At 43.4% G+C, this 21,918-nt stretch overlaps 3 protein-coding genes and 1 pseudogene across 6 annotated transcripts; 3 read left to right on the forward strand and 1 right to left on the reverse strand.

The window, feature by feature from the left end:
• Window positions 1-220: 220 nt before the first annotated feature.
• On the reverse strand, window positions 221-14,765 carry LOC116332774 (eukaryotic translation initiation factor 3 subunit G-like). The gene is made up of 5 exons (XM_039611728.1): window positions 14,702-14,765; window positions 1,560-1,670; window positions 834-970; window positions 410-516; window positions 221-324 (listed from the first exon to the last, which is right to left on the reverse strand). Exons 1-5 carry the CDS (start codon window positions 14,748-14,750, stop codon window positions 309-311), a joined length of 420 nt encoding a protein of 139 aa, XP_039467662.1. The 5' UTR covers window positions 14,751-14,765; the 3' UTR covers window positions 221-308.
• LOC120440085 lies at window positions 886-8,912 on the forward strand. 4 transcript variants are annotated; one of them, XM_039611724.1, is made up of 5 exons: window positions 886-938; window positions 7,308-7,426; window positions 8,063-8,156; window positions 8,303-8,414; window positions 8,508-8,912. In XM_039611724.1, the coding sequence occupies exons 2-5, from the start codon at window positions 7,366-7,368 to the stop codon at window positions 8,883-8,885; spliced, it is 645 nt and encodes a 214-aa protein (XP_039467658.1). In that variant the 5' UTR covers window positions 886-938; window positions 7,308-7,365; the 3' UTR covers window positions 8,886-8,912. The 4 variants fall into 4 exon arrangements, with proteins under 4 accessions (XP_039467658.1, XP_039467659.1, XP_039467660.1 ...); XM_039611725.1 differs by having other exon boundaries at window positions 8,303-8,402; XM_039611726.1 differs by having other exon boundaries at window positions 8,303-8,390.
• Window positions 14,766-16,404: 1,639 nt separating the features above from the next.
• LOC116332770 lies at window positions 16,405-18,134 on the forward strand (annotated as a pseudogene).
• A 649-nt stretch (window positions 18,135-18,783) lies between these two features.
• Window positions 18,784-21,581, forward strand: LOC120440083 (cell adhesion molecule 3-like). Its single transcript, XM_039611721.1, has 4 exons — window positions 18,784-18,830; window positions 20,180-20,497; window positions 20,598-20,861; window positions 21,068-21,581. Exons 1-4 carry the CDS (start codon window positions 18,788-18,790, stop codon window positions 21,223-21,225), a joined length of 783 nt encoding a protein of 260 aa, XP_039467655.1. The 5' UTR covers window positions 18,784-18,787; the 3' UTR covers window positions 21,226-21,581.
• Window positions 21,582-21,918: the final 337 nt, after the last annotated feature.

Here is a 21,918-nt window from a genome sequence, read left to right on the forward strand (position 1 = left end):
GGTCATTATCTCTGTCTAATTGTTTAGGTCTTGTAAAGCCGCTAACACTTTTGCCAGTTATGATTTTGTGATGAGCTTCTTTCCTCTCTTCTATTTACGTCTCCAAATCAAGAAAATAAATAAATATAGTGTTTGTCAAATGTCGAAGACGTAAAGGTTTAAATCAGGATAAAAGCCTAGACAGAAAATGCATTAAAGAAAAGAAATAATGACAAAGACATTTACAACTACTCTCTTTATTACGGTAACAGCCATATTTTACCATGACAATAAAATATGGAATCTTCCTGGGATTTACACTGAATTCCTCAGTTGTTTGACGGTCTGCAAAGAGAGTGAAATTCAGTCAGCAACACGATTATACAACATTATGATAAGTACATTGACAAAACTGACAGACTGAACTCACTTGGCCCATTCAACATTGAGAATAAGATGATCATATCCAAATCCTGACACTCCCGCAATGGCTCTTGCTGCGTCCTCCCGACGGTGGAAACTGATAAAGGCAAATCCCTGTTGGAAACAGGATGAGAATACTGAACAATGCTTTGTTTCAGTTCAATGTCAACGGTTTAAAAAAAAGGAGAAGAAAACACACCCAAACTCAGCAGCTGATACTTAAAAAAATAATACAAAAACGACAATTATAAGCCAACCACTCAATTTTCACTTTCACCGGAACACTTGACGGACAACATGTTTGTGTATTTTCTTACAAACAGAAAACTAAACACTGTAGTCAATTTACCAGCTACACTGTCTTGGAAAGAGGTTTGTTAAGAAATTGTTGCTGACACTTTATTAAATCAAATCCTCGCTTTATAACTGACCTTCGACTGTCCCGTGTTCTTGTCCTTGGCCAAATAGATCCTTGAGATTGAGCCAAATGGTCTGAAGAGCTCCTGCAGGTCTGTCTCACCGGTGTCCTCAGAGAGGTTGGTGACACAAATGGTAGCATTGTCATCAGCTGTCAAAAACAAACATAGTGTTTCTATTGAACAATACTTGAGGCTGTGCAGGCATTATCAAAGATACTACCACTACCATTACATCATCCACTGGTTTCTAAAGATCTGTTTTGAAGCCCTGAAGTTTAGCATTTCCACTGTTGCCATCTCGGTTGCAAAAACTGGATGCAATTAGGGAGGCTGGGTGTGACTGTAACACTGCAAGCTCAGTGTAATGTCTTGTGACTGACAACTCATTAGCCATTGAGCATGCAATTTCATCTTCCTTTTTGAAACATAGCATTACCAAGACTTGCAAAAAAGTTAAAAAAAAAAAAAAATTATTCAGTATGACTCAAAATAAGTGAGAGCCCATAAACTAAGAAAGCCTTTCCCTCTAAACTTCTATAGGACTGGAAGTCTTTTTGAAACCCTGCATTTCTATCGCCATCTGGTGGCAACACAAAAGAAAGCCACCAGATGGCTGCGTTGCTGCACTGGCTTCATTTTTCTGACCTGGAAGTTACATCCATGTTTTATAATGCCTATGGCAATTTCTCAAAGAATAACAGGTGTGTATAGTATAAGCAGACAACAATGTGCACTGACCTCTGCGGTTAGGCTGCATGGACTCCCCTCTTCTGGTGCCTCCATCCCTCAGGCTCGGAGAAACATACTTCCCGGTCTTGCTCTGTGCAGGCTGTGCAGGCTCTGGCTCCGCTGGTGAAAGGAAAAGCATGCAACATTAGTCATGATAACTTTAGGAACACCAAACTGCAACAGAACATGTGACAGCAAAGATATGACTATATGAATGGTATGTTCATGATACCATGGGTGGACAGATCGGTCCGCACTGCAGTGAACGCCAGGACCGCCACCTACAATGCGGGTCTCGCCACTGGCGATATGAGCGCCTAAAAAGTGGCCGACGTACGGCGCGCAGTGGGAGATGCCAGACGCCGGTACCGGGAGTGCGTGGAGTCTCGCTTCCACCAGGGCGACACACGGAGTATGTGGCACGGAACACAAGGAAAGCGGCGGGGCCAGACGGCATCACCGGCTGTCTGCTGCACTGACCAGCTAGCAGGTGTGTTTACTTCCATCTTCAACAAGTCCCTGGCGAAGTCTGTGGTCCCCACATGCTTCAAAAGATCCACCGTCATCCCCATGCCCAAGAACAGCAAACCCTCATCCCTGAACGATTACCGGCCAGTTGCACTGACCTCAGTAGTAATGAAGGTGTTCGAGAGGCTGCTGAAGAACATCATCTCCTCCTCCATCCCAGACACCACAGATCCGTTCCAGTTCGCCTACCGACCCAACAGATCCACAAAGGATGCCATTGCCCAATTCCTGCACACCACCCTCAGCCACGTGGACAAGAAACAGGGTAACTATGTGAGAATGCTGTTTGTTGATTACAGTTCAGTGTTTAACACAATAGTGCCCAGCAGACTGTTCACAAAGCTGAGGGATCTGGGACTCAACAGCCGTCTGTGTGCATGGGTGTTGGACTTCCTCACTGGAAGAACTCAGGTGGTGAGGGTGGGTAGATGTGTCTCTAACAGCATCACCATCAACAGAGGAGCACCACAGGGATGTGTCCTCTCACCATTGCTCTACTCCCTCTACACTTCAGACTGTGTGGCCTCCCACGGCTCCAACACTATTGTGAAGTTTGCTGATGACACAGTGGTGTTGGGTGCCATCTCCAACAACGATGAGGCGGCCTACATGGATGAAGTGAAGAATCTGGCATCATGGTGCCAGGACAACCATCTCCAGCTGAACGTTGGTAAGACCAAGGAGCTGGTGGTGGACTTCAGAAGGAGTCAGCACAGAGACTACAAGCCCATTAACATCAATGGAGCTCCAGTGGAGAAGGTGGAGTCCTTCAAGTATCTCAGTGTCCACATCTCCTCAGACATGACATGGTCTGCTCACATTAAGGTCCAGACCAAAAAGGCTAGGCTAGGCAGCGCCTGTACCACCTACGACAACTGAGGAAGTTCAGGGTATCTCCAGAGATCCTCAGGATTTTCTATACAGGCGCTGTGGAGAGCATCCTCACACAGAACATCACATCCTGGTTTGGGAACAGCTGTGTTAAGGACCAAAAAGCTCTTCAGAGAGGCTGTATCCCAATTCAGGGTCTGCAGTCTCAAAGGCCGCATTTTAAGTAGTGATGTGTCGGTCGTGAACGAAACGGCTCTTAGAGCCGGATCTTTGAAGTGAACGACGCGAGCTGGCTCCTTATAGGGCTTTGAGCGTGATGTCACGGGAGGGGGGCCACGCCCCCTCCCGCCATGACAGTAGGCCAAGCAAAGCACACGGAAGCGTCAGCTATGGTTCGTACGTGCTGTGTTGTCGGTTGCAACGGTAGGTCACACGATAGGGAAGGCAAGAAGCTGGAAAATGGGCTTTCTTTTTATCGTTTCCCCTCCTGGAGGCAACGGGAGGGATCTCATGTATCCGATATTACTAAACGAAGACGTCAGGCTTGGATTGCAGTGGTCAGACGAGTGGATATCGAGTTCTCTGCCATCCCCAAACGAGAGCAATTGCCCACCTGAGAATTCATGTTGAGCGAGTAATAGGTAGTTTGCGTAACAAGTTCAAAATGCTACACACTACAATGCCAATCCGATTACTCATATCATGTGAGGGTGAAGACACAACACTGCTTGATAAGATTATTAAGGTGTGCTGTGTTTTGGTGAATATGTGCCCCAGTGTGGTTGTCAAACCAGGGCCAAATGAAACTTGCTCTTGTTGAATATTCATAAAACTGCTGTGTTGCATGTACAGTTCATTGTAAATAATTGTACTTTCTGTAAAGTGGTTTCAATAAAACAGAAAAGAAAAGTATGTTTATTTTTTTTTAATTCAAGATCTGTTCACATGTACTTAGCAAGTAGATACACATGAAATGCAAACTATTTACATGGCAACGCACAGCTGGCATCAATCGTGAATCGTTCATCTAGAGATGCTGAGGAGAAGTCAATGTTATGTGCAACCTCTGGCTGTATCTTGGTCATATGGTCAACGTACTCACAACGTGGAGGCTTAAAAACGGCCAAATCTTGTACCCAACCGTTTGTGAATCAGATGTGCGCCTCCAGGGATTTATAATTACGAAAATGATTTCCCCTATGCGCTGACTCCACAGACAAGGTACGCGAAGATATTGGGATAGGACTACGGCGGTAGGCTGTCTGGGTTTCCACTCCACTGCCTTTTTTCATACGGGTCCACATTACCGATGCACGCTATTTTTTCCAAGTACCGTCTCTTGGCATCTGGGCGCAATCGGTCGCGATACAGCCCTTTGTCTTTTGCGCTGATTTTAAGCATGGTTTTGGCAGTAACGCTTCCAATACAGTGTGTTTGTTTTGATTTGTTGCCTTCTGACATGGCGCCGCGATCCCACAATGCACTGCGGCGTGACGTCAACTCCAAAGCCCTATTGGGACAGCCTCCGTCGCATAGCTGTGATGTAATTGGCCTTAAAATTGGTGATGGGATTTCCGGCTCTTTTTAGAGAACTGGCTCTTTCAGCTCGCCTCACTAAAAAGAGCCGTCTCTTTCGACTCCCAACCGGCTCTTCAGGCTGTTTTGTTGCTTTAATTAATTTATTATTAACAACAATATAAAATTATGCACAAAAGGAATTACTAATGTAAAAAAAGTGGTTTTATTTATATATGTTTATATATAAATATATAAAGTGGCCCCTAGAGACAAAGCACGTACAAACTCCAAAAAGCACGTATAAATTCCAAAGCACGTACAAACTCCAAACCACATTTCTAGCGTTAACTGAACTTCCAAAACAGAGCTACCTAGATCACTTAAATTACACAATTGAAAGCATATGTGTATTGTTTGTGTATTTATACACAAGCACTCATATATATTCAAATAATTTAAAAAAACGTTCATTTACGTGTTACTACCACACACCAAATCCAGTCGTTGGTAATTCCTGGCTTGTATAGCCACTAGGTAACAAAAGCTCAACACTGCCCCTAGCATCCTGGAGCACTTCTGTTGTGTTTTGTACATGTTTTGGAGTTTGTACGTGCTTCGGAGTTTGTACGTGTTTTGGAGTTCGTACGTGCTTTGTCTCTAGGGGCCACCATAAATATACTTTTATTTATTAACTCCACATAAAGTGTAATAAATAAATCCTCCATCCATCCATCCATCTTCATCCGCTTTGTCCGAGGCCGGGTCGCGGGGGCAGCAGCCTAAGCAGAGAAGCCCAGACCTCCCTCTCCCCAGCCACCTCCTCCAGCTTATCCGGGAACACACATGCGTTCCCAGGCCAGCCGAGAGATATAATCTCTCCAGCGTGTCCTGGGTCTGCCCCGGGACCTCCTCCCGGTGGGACATGCCCGGAACACCTCACCCAGGAGGCGCCCAGGAGGCATCCTTGTCAGATGCCCGAACCACCTCAACTGGCTCCTTTCGATGTAGAGGAGCAGCGGCTCTACTCTGAGCCCCTCCCGGATGGCCGAACTTCTCACCCTATCTCTAAGGGAGAGGCCAGCCACCCTTCGGAGGAAGCTCATTTCTGCCGCTTGTATCCGCGATCTCGTCTTTTCGGTCACTACCCACAGCTCGTGGCCATAGGTGAGGGTAGGGACGTGAGATCGACCGGTAAATTGAGAGCTTCGCTTTTACACTCAGCTCCCTCTTCACCACGACGGACCGGTGCAGCGTCCGCATCACTGCAGCCGCAGCACCAATCCGTCTGTCGATCTCCGGCTCCCTTCTCCCATCACTCGCGAACAAGACCCCGAGATACTTGAACTCCTCCACTTGGGGCAGGAACTCATCCCGACCCGGAGTGGGCACTCCACCCTTTTCGGCTGAGAACCATGGCCTCAGATTTGGAGGTGCTGATCCTCATTCCCGCTGCTTCACACTCGGCTGCGAACCGCTCCAGTGCGAGCTGGAGGCCTTCACCTGATGAAGCCAACAGAACCACATCATCCGCAAAAAGCAGAGATGAGATTCTGAGGCCACCGAAGCGAAAGCCCTCCGCCACTTGGCTGCGCCTAGAAATCCTGTCCATAAAAATTATGAACAGAACCGGTGACAAAGGGCAGCCCTGGCGGAGCCCATCACCCACCGGAAACGAGTCCGACTTATTGCCGGCAATGCGAACCAAACTCTTGCAACGGTTGTATAGGGATCGAATGGCCCGTAGCAATGGGCCAGACACCCCATACTCCCGCAACACCTCCCACAGGACACCCGAGGGACACGGTCGAATGCCTTCTCCAAGTCCACAAAACACATGTAGACTGGTTGGGCAAACTCCCATGCACCCTCAAGTATCCTCGAGAGGATAAAGAGCTGGTCCAGTGTTCCGCGACCAGGACGAAAACCGCATTGTTCCTCCTGTATCTGAGGTTCGACTAGTGGACGAACTCTCCTTTCCAGCACCCTGGCATAGACTTTCCCAGGGAGGCTGAGGAGTGTGATCCCCTGTAGTTGGAACACACCCTCCGGTCTCCCTTCTTAAAGATGGGGACCACCACCCCGGTCTGCCAATCCAGGGGTACTGCCCCTGATCTCCACGCAACATTGTAGAGGCGTGTCAACCAGGACAGCCCTACAACGTCCAGAGCCTTCAGGAACTCGGGGCGGACCTCATCAACACCAGGGGCTCTGCCACCGAGGAGTTGTTTAACTGCCTCAGTGACCTCGCTCCCAGAAATTGGCGGGTCATTCCCCTCATCCCCAGACTCTGCTTCCTCCTCGGAAGACGTGTCAGTGGGATTAAGGAGGTCCTCGAAGTATTCCTTCCACCGCCTGACAATTTTCTCAGTCGACGTCAGCAGCGCTCCGCCAGCACTATACACAGTGCAGGTAGAGCACCGCTTTCCCCTCCTGAGACGCCTGACGGTTTGCCAGAATCTCTTCGAGGCAGTCCGAAAGTCTTTTTCCATGGCCTCTCCGAACTCCTCCCACACCCGAGTTTTTGCTTCAGCCACTGCCCGAGCCGCATTCCGCTTGGCCTGTCGATACCTGTCGGCTGCCTCCTAAATAAATCCTATAATACAAAAACCAACTATTAACATTTAACCTTTTAACTATTTAAATTTTCAGCTTTTTCCTTTAGGGTGAAACAACACAAAACACTGCAAACCACAACACAATTAAATATAAATTAAAATATGAGAACAAAAAGAAGATGCACATTCTCTGTATTATAGGCCTGCATGAATACACTTTCTGAATCCTTTATCATCCGCAACTGAAAATAGTTGTGGATGATTACTATACCTTTCTAATGTGACGTTGTTGTCCCTGGCTCTCTTTCTCTCTCTTTCCCTCCAGCTCTGTTCCTGTGCTACTGCCCACAACGCATAGCGCGACGCAGCCAGGTCAGTGCGTAATGATGTCATCAGCTGCGGAGGAGGTTGAAACGGCGGCAGAGGACAGCAACACCCGCAAATGTAAGATATGTGTGAAGGAGTGAAACAAATGCCAAGATGTAAAAGTTAATGGAAGGTTAATAGTAAATGTCAAGGTGAATCATGTGACACCTGTCGGACCCACGTGACCGTAAATGCACAGACCTGCAAAGCTGTGAATCCTGTACCAGACGGAGGGCAGTATGAATAGAAGTATCACCACTACAAGTGCAATCAACTGCACTAATATGACCCCTCCTGAGCCCCAAACAGAAATGTCAACATATACCAGGCAGGAATGTAGCTGTGTCCGCAGCACATCATATATACATTTGCAACGGTTATCACACCTGCCATGTCAAATATTTCAAAGGGGATATTTCAAAGCGCCCTGAGGCAACTTTTGTTGTGATTTGGCGCTATCTAAATAAAACTGAATTGAATTGAACTGAATCAAAAATATGACAGAGAACCCCCTGACCCCAACCTAGGGCCTGATAAAGTAAATGTTCTACCCCAGTCAGTGCTGCCCCTGTCCCACAATAAATCGTTTTGCCTGACATTGCAGTGTGTATGTCCCACACAGCTGTATATGCTGAACAGACGGCAAACGGAGAACTGCTAAAACAGAAGTGCAGGATGGTGGGGAATGTAATCCAATGTCATGCTGCATTACAGGGACCAAGGAGCAGACGGCAGACCTCATCCGACTCCGCCGTGACAATGAGCACCTGTTCACGGGTGCGAAACACTCAGCCGCAGTGGGTTGGAGGTACAGCAACAGTATGAGGTTTACAATTATTGAGGTACAAGGGACAGTGAACTGTCTGCCCTGTGGTCCCAATCCAGTACATCCTGCTGTGGATGCCATAAACGAAATGACCTGATATACATGTGCTCTCATATGTCGTCTGTCAGAGAAATCATGGAGAAGATGGACCTGGTGGGGAAAATATCCCCTGTGCAGGCCAAACGCAAATGGGAGAACCTGAAGAGGAAATACAAAGTATCTACAGTGGTAGTGACAGATGTAACTCCACACGTAACACTGAGATGTCACCTATGTAAACCTGCAATGTTGCTGTTGTTGCCAACTGCCATTTGTGATGTACTCTGCCCTCAGGAGTGCAAGTATCCAGCGACGGGCGAGGGTGCAAGTGGAAAGCCCACTGCTGCAACATGGCCCTGGTTTGGTGCCATGGATGAGGTGCTAGGACAGAGGCCCTCCACCAGGCCACCTGTCCTAATCTCCTCCATCCAGGAGGACACACCAGGGCCCAGTGCAGCAGTGGGCAACCCACTCCCACACCAGGAGGGGCAGGAGGATGAGGAGCGGCCTGAGGCACGGGTGGCGAAAAGGAGGAGGGACGGGGAGGATGAGCTCATTGCCCTAATAAAAGAGGACATGGCTCAGCAACGCCAAATGGAGGAATGGAGAGCCGAGAGGATGGACAGGCTGATAGGTGTCCTCGAAAAGCTAGTGGAGCAGAAAAAGGACTGAGTCGTGTCCACAGACAGCCACTGTACATAGTTGCACATTATTTATGCTGGCACCCCAACCTTTTTTTTTTTGTACAAACATGATTATTTCAGTTGTGTAAATAAAACAGCCAGAACATCCCAACTGTGAGTACATGTCTGTCACAAACTACATAACACAATTCCGGGGGGCCTGACCTATTGCACATGCCACATTGTGAAAATAAAAACAGTGCAACGTAAAACACAACATGACTGTGGGAAATGCACTGCCCACTGTGGTCCAGGATAAACCTGAGTGTCCCAGCATGCACATACATCATCAACCAGGCCTGACAATTGCCTGAGCAGGGAGTCTTGGGCAGTGCTGCTTGGTCCGCTGGACCAGGACCAGAGAGATGAGGGAGGTGCCACAGGTAAGACCCCCGGTTCGCATAGCCAGGTACTGAGTGGAGCATCCCACATAGGCATCCCCAGATGTTGCTCAGGCATGCTCATTCCCACTGTCCACCACATCATCCTCCACTTGGGTCTGCAGGGCTGGTGAAACTGACAGCTGCCATGTCACTGGATTGTAATCATGGCGATGGGAAAACAACATGGTAACAACAAGCATGTTAATACAGATCTGTCACGTGAAATCCCAGCACTGTGCAGATGCACCACTAAGGGATACTTGCCTGCTGACAATAATCGTGGTCTGGGGGTACCTCCTCCAGTGCAGACACCTCAGCAGATAGCTGGTCCCGCCAGTGTGCACCACTAACTGCCTCCACACCAGTCTCCCCCTCATCTTGGGCATCATCCTCGGGCTCCTCATCTGGGGCCACAATGTCACCAGCACCGATGCAGATGTTGTGCAGCACGGCACATGCTGTTATGACCTGCGACGGATGGTGTGGTGCACCTCCAGCGCTTGCAGGAAGATGACATGGAACCTCGTCTTCATCATTCCAAAGGCACGCTCTATGACAGAGCGTGCCCTGGAGTGATGTGCGTTAAAGTGCTGGGCTCCCGTACCGTGGACTGGCCTCTTGTAGGGGGTGATGAGGGGGAGTGGATGTTGGAGACATGGGTACCCTCCATCTGCAAGGATGAAATGCCTTGGGGGAGGGTAACGGGCCTGTCGGTACAGTGGGCTGTGGCGGAGGACCCTGGAGTCAGGCACTGACCCCGGCCAGCCCACATGTGTATCGACAAAGCGGTCCTGATGGTCACATACCGCCTGCAGGATTATGGACGGGAACAACTTCCTGTTCCTGTAGCACTGACCATCAGGGCCGCTGGGGGCTTGATGCGGACATGGCAGCAGTCAATTGCACCAGCAGCCTTCACAAAGGCCCTGTGGCCTGCCAGCTGTGCAAACCCATTGGACATGGCATCTAGGTCTTCTGGGGTCCGTGGGAGGTGGATGACCTGGTGGCGCGCGGCCACCACCTCCTCTATGACCCTGTGCACGATGCAGTGGACAGTGGCACGGGGTATTGCGAACACCCTGGACACGACTCTGTAGGCTGCTCCACTCGCCAGCCAGAAGAGGAACACAAGGGCCTCGATCAGGGCACCCCACCCATGTCTCCGTTCCTGGTTCAGTCTATTCAGCAGCGCTGTCACGGACTCCCTGCTGAGGTGGAAATCGGGCCTCATTACTGAAGAATGTGTCCAGGACTGGGACACTCAGGTTAATCCTGCAGTACAGGGGTCTGGTCTGGTGAAAGTAAATACAGGACATGACAGACTGTCAATGGAGAGTTGTATTGGTAGTCAGTATAAGCTTTTAATGATATAAGTTTGCATATGATAGAATACTGTATGTTGACCTCTGATGACTTAGACTGTTGTCCACTACAAGACTGTTTTATAAATTCTTTCTCACAGCGATAATAGCTGAACAAGCAGGAAGAGGAGAGCTGGACACTTTTATCTGCGCTCCTTAACAAGAAGAGGGGCCGCGTCCTTCTGAATCTCACAACACACACACACATACACCTGAACCACTCTTATCTTCATTCCCTACGCACTAACATTCCTCTGCCTATGAATAGAAGTATTCACTGTTGTATTGCTTTGTATATAAATAAAGACCAGAGCGTTAACAGGGCGCGCATCACAGGGCCCCCACTCTGGTGTGAGCATTCTGTGACCGCCCTTGTATACAAGTGAAAACCACAGCGTCTGTGTGTGTTTCTACCCTTAGACTCTTAGCTGAAGAAGTGTCTTTAGAATAAATCTCTTGACACAGACATTCTTTTATTCTAGTTATTAATCTGACTGTTGCTGTTCTTATTTTCGCAGGCAGTGGACACTGTGCTTGTGGTGACATTATTTGGGTTTTTGGTTAATTGCACGTGTGTGGCATGTCCTGGGCGCACACACTCCTATTTGGGACTCACATCTACAGTGGCATATATCAGGGTGTTACGCTAGTACACAGGTACACACGTCATATATCTCAGGGGGGAGGAATGTCGCCATGTATTTATCACTGTACCTGCACGTGGTTGTCCCGTAGTCGCAACAGGATCATTCGTCTGTGACGGGTGGGTTGTTGGGGCTCTTCCATTAGGAGGGAAATTACACACGCAAGGACGTGGTCTGTGTCCATGTTGCCGATCGGGAGGGGTGGTACGGGCAGGCACAGCTGGTGACGCGAATTCGAAGGGTAGACCGCCCCATTTCACAAGCCTCTCACTTCCGCACTTCCCGTACTTATAGTACGCACCGTCCGTAGTACGCGTAGTGCGCGTACTTCAAGCGTGCAGACCCTGAATTGGGACACAGCCACTTAGTGTGTTGTGTTGTCTCGTGTAGTTGTTCTGTTGTGTAGTCGTTTTGTTTTGTGTGTCAGTGAGGGCACTAATGAATGTCACAAAGGCACATTTGCAACGTAAACACTGTCAATAAGTAGAAAACCAGCGGAGTGACACACCTCCTGTTGTCAGGCCTGCAGGTTTCTCCCTGTGCTGTTCTCCTCTGTCTTTTGGTGGACAAACTTTTTTTTTTACTGGCACACATCATTTGTGGGGCATCTTATTGCGAAACCTGATTGTTCTCTCATTTTAGTTTTAGTAATATTTTTAAATGGTTGTACAAAACAAAAAAAACGGCAGGCGTATTGGCTGCATTTTTAGATAAATAGTTATATATGTTTACAAAATGTACATTTTATATTTGCATTTCAAGTTATAAAAATTGACTCAACATGTCTGTGTTTTTTTTTACAGTAAAAAATACTACTAGGATTTTAGGTTCTTTGTGTGATTTCAGATCAGTAATACTAATGCAGTATGTCAGTGAAAAAATCAACTAAATTCAGTTGAGCTGAAAAGAATGATACCAAACAAGGCAAGGGGAAAAAAATCAAATGAAACAATTTGAGGGTGAAATACAAACGTAAACTCAAAAGGAGTCAAAAATGGGCAGTTGTATTTCAGACCTCAGTGGGTTAATCCAACAAATCATGAAAAATTAGGTTTAAATTTTTGTTCATGACAGTGCAGATTTCTGACATTTTGTGTAATTTAAGCTGCAACAATGTGATTGTTTTCTAACAAGAAACAGTGTGAAACTTAAGTTAGACCTGTGTTTAAAAATGAACCGCCCCAAGTTGTGTAGCTTTCTGGATTTTATACTTATTGGGCTACATGTTTATTATACAGGCTATACAGTACATAACATCAAAACTCACATGTTTTATGTAACTAAAGTGTGTAATTATGTGTGCTACAGACAATAATTAAGTTAAAGACTATATTTATATGAAAAACGTGTATACTTACTGCATTTGAATTATTTTAACCATATATAACCACCTGCATATGTATTTGAAAAAAAGGCTTTGATTTTGCCACCCCATTTGATTTATTTGCCACCCTCATGCCACCCTAAGAAAATTTCTCTAGATCCACCCCTGCACTTATTTATGTGCAATTTTTAATAATGATGAACATTAAAACATGTTGGCCACATGTTGGCAAAGTTACAAACCATAAGCGATGTTAGTACCAACTTGGTTTTAAAGCCTTCACTTTAAAATATACGCCGTTCAATAGTTGACCTTAATCTTACAGAGAATGTGATGATTTTATGGATAATTAAAGTCAGTCATATATCCACAAACACAACAAGCTGAAAGTCAGTGATGCTGCTTGGTTTGCAGTCCTGAATATCACGGCACAAGCAGGATTCACTGCACTGTTAATGTTAGCTATGTTATATTGCTGCCTCTGTTCGGTGGTGTCGAGCCAAACGGACTTTAATGTTTGAACGAGCTGACGGTTCACTCGTTAAGCTGAAAGAAAGATGCTTTAATCACAGGAGTCACACATGTGTCCACTGTACCATCTGGGAACTCTTCTTGTTTAGCACTCGTAATAACACAAACACTAAATCCTCCTTCTCTTGTGCTGTTTTGTAGCAGTATATACACCTGAGACTGTCACCTGTCTGTTTGTCCTGCGCTCTCTCTGTTTTTCTTTCTCTCTGATTGTGGAATGAAAGTATGAACATGTATTTATAAGTTACACTTGTGTTTGAATCCTGCAGCTTATCACACATTTGATTTCTATGTGTGACAACTGCAAGTGTCCAGAGTGAGGACAGACTGAGGGACCCACTGCTGCACATCATCTGTGAGGCTTTGCACCCCTGATGATCCACCAGGACAAACTCAGCAGTGTGTGAGGAAGAGGAGGAGGAAGAGCCAGCAGCAGCTGACAGATGGAGAGAATAGACAGACTGTTCCCTGTTTGTGAAGGACTGCTAGGAAAGTTTAACATAACTAATTGTCTGTCCTGAATCAGTCTTATTAGGTAATGTTCAAATAATTTTATCATTCCAGTGTTTTCAGTGTGGGAGAAAGTACTCAGGGCCTTCAAGTTGAACACTATGAAAGGCAGAAACAAGTTTAATATTCAGAAACCTAAAGTATGTATCAGCAGCAGAATGGAGCTAAAAATAAATGTTTGTTATTCGACTGCATCCGCTAAGACCCTTAGAGGATGCACATGAAAAGGAGATAACCGAATCTAACCCCGCCTCACACACACTGCTTAAACCCAACTATTTCTTTAATTTTCACCAAACACAAAGAGAAATCAATGAATTTAACTCTGACTCGCAGTTCAGACATGAGTAAAATCTAAGTATGATTTCACTCATGTCTTTAGATGCTCGGGCGGAATTATTTTGCAAAATCACAGCAAATGAAAGACATTTTTATTGCGTGTAATATAACGCGCACAACCTTCTATATAATACTTAGAATTTTGCTTGTTCAAACCAGAAAGTGGGGCAATTGTTAACTTCTAAACAACTCTGCATTTCCCTCCACGGGCGATAGGCTTTTTTTGCCTGACGAAAGAAAACGAATGGAGCAGCGCACGAGTGTGCGCACATTTAGGAAAAGCTGTTCAGGTTACGTGCTTCAGAGTTTTTACGTGTTTTGAAGTTTGTACGTACTTCGTCTCTAGGGGCCACCGTAAATATACTTTTATTTATTCACTCCACATAAAATATAATAAATAAATCATATAATACAAAAACCAACTATTCACATTTCAACTTTTAACTATTTAAATTTTCAGCTTTTTCCTTTTAAACAAATTTAGGGTGAAACAACACAAAACACTGCAAACCACAACACAATTAAATATAAATTAAAATATGAGAACAAAAAGAAGATGCACATTCTCTGTCATATGGGCCTGCATGAATAAACTTTCTGTATCATTTATCATCCGCAACTGAAAATAGTTGTGGAATCATTAATTACATGGGACTCTCTCCTGTTAGCTGGAGCTAACTAATTGTTACTACCAGCCAGTGATGAAGACTTACTTTCTTGAAAAACTTGCGTATACCCATGATTTCTTGCTGTTTGCAGCATGTACGCTAGTACGTCCGCAGGTGTATACGAGCGGAGTGTAAAGTAGCAGTGAAAACGAGGACTGGATTTTCAGCAATGTGGATGTCCCCTGTGAACAACTGGAACGGATTGGATAACGAAGCACTGACGCTACCTTAACAGTGTAAAGTGAAAGGGACCAACCTAGTTATGATCATATTTATGTGAATAGCGACAGGTTTATATTATTATATTCCAGCATCTTTATATTGAATGTGTCTGTAAAAAAAAAAAAAAAAAAAAATCGAATAAGTTAAAAGAAACAAATTAACAAAACCCCCCCCCCACCAAATTATTTAGGGGGGGCTTAAGAATATTTTAGGGAGGCTTCAGCACCCCTAAAATAGGCCTAACGACGCCACTGACTCAAAGTGCAAAGGTCGCGTTGGAATTGCTCCATTTGTTATGTTTTTTTATGCATATGAGTCGCACTTTGGGATCCACAAACATGCTTTTAAATTTCCATTGCGTACAGGTGTAGGCCTGTTTGCGAAAAGTAGTCTACCTCCTATGTCCTTTTCCTAAACACTTAAAGGTGGTAATTCACATTGACTTAAGAAAGAAAAGAGATGTGGACTGAGAATCCGGACCACCTGGCAGTCATCTCCCAAAGCCGAATTTATATGCATGTGTCAGTCTGCTTACGGGTTTCCGTTAGGACTGCGATGGAGAGGGCGGCACTACACACAGATAGAAAATATCGTGCATACAAATATTATCTATATATTCATTTTTTAAATTATTAATATTGGATGTTTTTCTTTTTAATCACGTTGGCCCCGTTGTTATTGGGTTAGCAGCATGTGAAAAAGTAAAAGTCACATTTTAGGTATTTGGAGTTGACTAGTCACTTGCAAAGTATACATTGCAAAGTATCCATTCATTTTACTTGAATCCTTGATTATGATCCTTGAATCTAATTATTTCCTTACCACGTTTATTAGACCTTTCTGTGTCTCGCCCCTGTCACTGCGGGTGCTTTTAACTAGGTGTTGCTGGTACTACTGTTTACAGTGCAGCTAACATGTCGGTTAAGATGACACATTTTCCTGCATCTATTATTTCAAGCAAAAAGGGAGACGATACAACACAGACTTGATATTTATATACAGCTTGGTGTTGCGGTCGCATTAATCTACATCTCTGTTTAGATGCCCCAACCTTGCAGTGAAGGAGGCTGAAGATGATGAGAACATTGAGGAGGAAGATGTTCCTGTGGAGAAGCCTAAAAAGGTTCCTCATGCCAAAAGAAAGAAGCAGACCCAGTGCAAACTTACATGGATTGGAGAATTCACGTATGTGTTTTCCTTCTTTGTGGTAGATGAATAGAACTACCCTCTAATGCATAAGTTCCCAGCAGTGCTCATATGAAAATATTCATCTTTAACTCCTTTCAGACTGAGGGAACGAAGCAATACTACAGGAAGGTTTCTTTGAACGATGAACTGCTGGAGGTAGGAGACTGTGTCTCAGTTTCATCAGAGGATCCATCCATTCCTCTGTATCTGGCAAGGTAAGTGTTTCAGACACCGTATAATAATATTTATCAAGTGGAGGGTTTCCCACTGTGCGGCAAGCTTTTTTGTTGTTGTTGTTTCCCACAAAAACTTTAACTGCACCTTGATCTGCATTACAGGATCTGCATTACAGGATATGAGTGCACTGGTTGAGGGTCGGATGCGTTACATCCCCTTGGCTCCAGACTCCGACTGGAGGGATCTGCCCAACATCGAGGTCCGACTGAAGGATGGCACCCTGACTAAGAAACTGCGTTACACACATCATGATAAGAAGAATGGGCGTAGCGGCACCGGTGCACTCAGAGGTGTTTGCACCTGTGCAGGAGGTATGCAGGACTTAAAAAAAGTTGTAGAGCTTAAATCTCCATCTGGGATACGTCTCTTATAGTTTCCATGCATATGTCTTTTTAGGTAAGCCTTGTGACCCTTCAGACAGGCAGTTTAATACCCGATCCCCTGGTGTCTGCCCCACACTGGGAACCGCCACAATCACTGGGCGGGACTCTATGGCAGGTTGGAATGGGATGGTTTCTTCAGCACAACAGTCACCAATCCTGAACCAATGGGCAAGCAGGTACATACGATTTTTTTATTGGTTTTTTTTCAGTTTGTTTACTTGGATTTACATTAAACATCCTTCAAATTTATTTAATATAGGAGTGAAAAAACAGAGTACTTGCATTTAAGTCTTAAGCTAATTTGTATTGAGATGGTTTACACTTCTTAAATGAAAGAAACTGACCTCAGGCTCTCTTGATTACAGGGCCGTGTACTCCATCCTGAGCAGCACAGAGTTGTCAGTGTGAGAGAGTGTGCACACTCTCAGGGGTTCCCTGACACCTACCGCTTCTTTGGAAACATCCTGGACAAACACAGACAGGTACAATCTGGAATCAGAATACTTTTATTAATCCCTGAGAAATTTATGTGGTTACAGTTGCTACAAAGAGGGTAAGAGCAGCAGCAGTGACTTTGCTACAAGTTTTAGTCACAATATTGTACAAGTCACGTGAAGGATGATGATTTTCTTTCAGGAGATGTCACTTGGTCAGGCCTGCAGAGACGTTTTAGCAGGAATGTAGCCATCGGCGTAACTTTGTGCTGAACATTGGGGGGAGGGGGAGATCTCTGCCTAAAATTTAACTAAATTTAGGTGATGGAGGATAAATTAATGTGTTATTATTTTTGTTTGTTACATAAATGATAACAAAAATAAGCAGCATTTTCATTTTTGGCCTTGTCATTTTGGCCTTTATCTTTAAATTCGGACTGAGTTGCAGAGCTGTCCAGAAGCATCTCTCCCTGCTTCTTGCCAAGTAATTGCTTCTGTTTCCTTCCAGGTTGGAAATGCTGTGCCCCCTCCGCTCTCCAGGGCCATTGGGCTTGAGATTAAGAGGTGCATCACGGAAAAGATGAAGGAAGAACAAGCATCAGGTGACTTTCTGTTTAATCGTATGATTATCTTTTAAGATTTGAATGCAGCAATCCTTATTAAAGTGTGTGGTTTTGTTTTTTAAAATTAATTTATTTTAACTTACTTACTTTTCCTCTACAGAGAACATTAAACAAGAGAAGATGGAGCTCTCTGATTAAGCGTGTAAAGTTTTCATCAAGAATCACTTCTGCAAATCCTGATGCTGGTGAAATGATTTCTCTCAAATAAGTTGCGATATAATGGCGTCACCAAGTGGCCGCTATGGACTTTCTATGTAGTACCATTCCACATTGAGTTTTAAATGTGCTTTTAATCATGATGTTGTTGCTGTTGTTGTTAAATGTTCACCTAATGTGGGATAAATTGTATGTAGTTTTTATATGTAATATTTCAAATAAATCTTACGAAATTCTACTTGTAGTTTTCATTATTGTAAATGTACAGCAAGAGTGTGATCAATATGACAGGAATCAAAGAAAGTAGTGCCAAGTGGTGGAAAAACCTCATCCCTTTGAATTCTGAAGCATTTTGTAAATGAACCTTAAAACTATGCATGTTTTCACTAGATGAAAAAAAAGTTTGTTTTTTAACTGCTTAAAGTCTGACCTGTACAACAACCTCTTTCCTTGAGCTACTTTCACCACGTTGCTTTGGCGTTGCAAAATCTCTTTGGGGTTACAAATACATTTTAAAAAGTAAATAAATGAATAAAAAATAAGCACAGGGTCACATAATACAAGACTATAAATCCTAATAATAACACTACTGGGTGTAAACTGTACTCCCTGATCATCTACAAAACGGTGAAACTGCAGCTTTTTAACTCGTCCTGATAAACAGGAAACTAAAAGCTTGTTGACTTTGCAGTCACTTTTTTTTTCTTCACAAGACTAGTATGGCTTTTCTGACTTCTCTTTTCTTGAAACTAGAATAGATTTGCCACTGACTAAAGAAGACTTACTGTATCTGCATCTACCAAAATATCGATCTCTTAGTCTCAGACTCTGGAGGAGTGGAGGAAAGTTCTGAACTTTGATACAGTTGTGAACACATCTGTTGAAGCCATGATGTGGCCATTCATCTTCAGCTGCTTAATTGCATGCACAGGTGGGTCTGTTTTGTTTTTGCTGTGCTTGGTGTTTTGTTATATAGTTACCATATTATATTTCTATAGTTTTAACACAACATCCAGTTCCTCTTCAGGAGAAAACCTTCAACCACATTAGCACTGGTCATAAGCATTTTACTTCTTCAGATTATCAGTTTAATTTAAATCCACTTTATAAAGTCATTATCTAAAATCTTTAGCATTTATCACATGGAGTCTTTCTAGCGTACATTTGCTACCTCTAAAAACAAACAACCCCCCAAAAAGCCTGGGAGATTTTATATTGTAGATATTGTCCTATTATTTACTAAGTTGCAAGTCATTAGGTATTTAACCAAAAGTCTTCAATCCAAATATGCTATACATTCCTTTTTACATTGCAATAATTCAGTAAATGGATCATCATTTAGCAACTCTAAAGCAGCTAAATTGTTTTAGAGACTAAAGTGACCAAATGACATTATAATTTTATATTAGGACTTACTTTTAGTCTGTATTTGTTTTTATTATATCTATAATTTTTCCTGTATCCTTTTTTCAGTTATTTACAGATTTTCAAAAAAATGTTTTAATGTAATTTAGTATGACCTATTCTTTATACAAAAAAAGTACTTCGCCGTTTCATCTCACATTCGACATTTAGTTTGCGCCTCAAGGCCTCTGTAGCTCATCATTATCTCTTAACCTCCAAATCTTCCATTATGTTAAGTATCAGTAAAACTATGAATGTTGTAACAGAGGAACACAGACAATTTCATGGATTTTACAATAAAAATATGTCCGTGTATATTTTAAATCCAGAGTTATGAACAGTGTGATCAAAAATCAAACCACTCTTGAAAGTTAAATGGGAGGTGTCCCCTAAAATGGGTCAGTATATTACAACCGCCCAGGTTGTAATATTGTCCATGTCATCACATGCCTTAAGTCCCTTACTCCCTGTATTTTATTTTTTTAGGAAAGCTTGTGAGCACTTCATGTTCATTAGAACTTAGCCCTCCTAGAGTTGTGGTGAGATTTGGAGACTCCTTATCAGCCAACTGCACCTCATCATCTGACCAGACTGAAGGAATAGGATGGGAGTCTCCATATGGAGGAGTGGACCTTACCCAGGGTGTCACTTCTCTTCTCTTTAAAATTGACTCTGTGCCAGAGTGGGAGATAGGACCAATGTGTTTTATGAATTCCCGTGATGGTGATCAGTGTACAAAACTGTTACCAGTCACTGTTTATAGTAAGTAGCCTTAACTCAGTCTAACATTTCTAAGAAGGTCATTTTTATTATCTAGTCACTATGTAACATTGAGTCATTTTATTTATTTATTTTTTACATTATTTTCTTTTTCAGAAATGCCAGACAGTGTGTCTCTGAAGAATTTAAGTACAGTGGAAGAAGGCCAACAGTTTGCCATACAGTGTGACATTGTTAATGTGGCACCAGCAAGAAATCTCTCTGTGCTTTGGCACAAAGGAAATTATATCATGAAATCTGAGATATTTGATGAGTCCAGTCCATCTCCCGTCAGTAAGTCATCTGTCCTCACTCTGACTGCTCATAGAGATGATGATGGAGCTGAGATCTGGTGTGAAGCAAAGCTGAACTTGTGGCCAGAGGAACAAGGTCCTCCTCCAGTGCGTTCAGAGGCGCATACTCTGACTGTACTCTGTGAGTTTTTAACATGATTTTAATTTTAATCATCACAAGATTTCATACTGAAAAAATAAGTATTTCTCTCTTTGTCTGTATTTTGATTTTATGTCCTCAGACCCACCAACATTCACCAATGATTCAAATGAGAATTTGGAAATGACAGTTGGTAGCGAAATATCTTTAAATTGTACAGCAAGAGGAAATCCAATACCATCCTACCACTGGCAATTCCCAAACTTCACACAAGTGTGGAACAGGAGTCATGATGTGAATCATCCTATTTTGACTCCACCATCTGAGTTTCCAGGGGTCTATACCTGCACCGCCTCAAACAGCCAGGGCACCGTGACCAAATACTTCATCATCACCGAAGCTCCACGTAAGTTCTTGGCAGTTCATAAATTTATATTTCCTTACTGTTATGCTTTCTTATATCTTGTAATCTTGTGTGCTGTAATTTTCTAATCAGCAGTTCACTGGGACCACTGCTGGAATTTTAATTTCTTTGTTTTTTTAAATCTTTATTTTGGGATTTGGGATTTTATGTAATAACATTTATGTAATAAACTTTCCCGTCTCTCACAGGAGATGAAACAATCATCGCAGCAATAGTCAGACTACTTGTGGCCTTTGGACTCCTGCTCTTTCTTGCTTGTCTAGTTTTTACGACACATAGAGGCATATTTTCATGCAAGAAAGTCGACTATCTCCAAGGACAACCCACCTCATCAGTACCAGTATAAAACAAATTTGAATGGGTGCATGCTTGTTTCAAAGCTGTAGCTGTAAAATGCACCATCTTGTCAGCTATCGCTAAAGCTCCACTAATCAAGACTGCTGTCCAAACAAACAAATTTAATCTAGCAGAAACGGGTTTAACAGCAACACTGTGAGTGTAAACATGTGTATGAACACAACAGATTAATAATCAGATTTCATCCTCAGCTATTCATTTATTTTAACTTTTTGCTGGACAGAAATAAGAAGGAACAAATTTGTCTCTGACTTTCAACTGAAACTTTTTCTAATTCTAATTTTAGAAAACCGCTTGTGATTTTTATCATGTCTTTATACACGCCTGTGTTTTTTTTCTCTCAGAAAACAGGAAATGTGAGAGATTTTATTGCATGTTCACAACATTTCATGTGTTCAATTTAATCTATGATCCACACGAATCTTTACAACTTTTAGATATTTTCGCATGTGTAAATCAGGAAATGATCTGACTCGTTTTCTGCAACACAAAACAGAAGAAAGTTTTATATTTAATTTCCTTGTATGCACGCTTGGTGAAAACATGATGTGGTTCTTAATTTTTAACAGTTTCATTGCATTAATAGCTAAATTCAGTGAATGGATCATAATTTAGCAACTCTTAAGCAGCTAAACTGTTTTAGAGACTAAAGTGACCAAATGATATTATAATTTAGTGGACT

This window comes from Oreochromis aureus, linkage group 4, assembly GCF_013358895.1.
Source record: "Oreochromis aureus strain Israel breed Guangdong linkage group 4, ZZ_aureus, whole genome shotgun sequence".
NCBI classification, from domain to species: domain Eukaryota; kingdom Metazoa; phylum Chordata; class Actinopteri; order Cichliformes; family Cichlidae; genus Oreochromis; species Oreochromis aureus.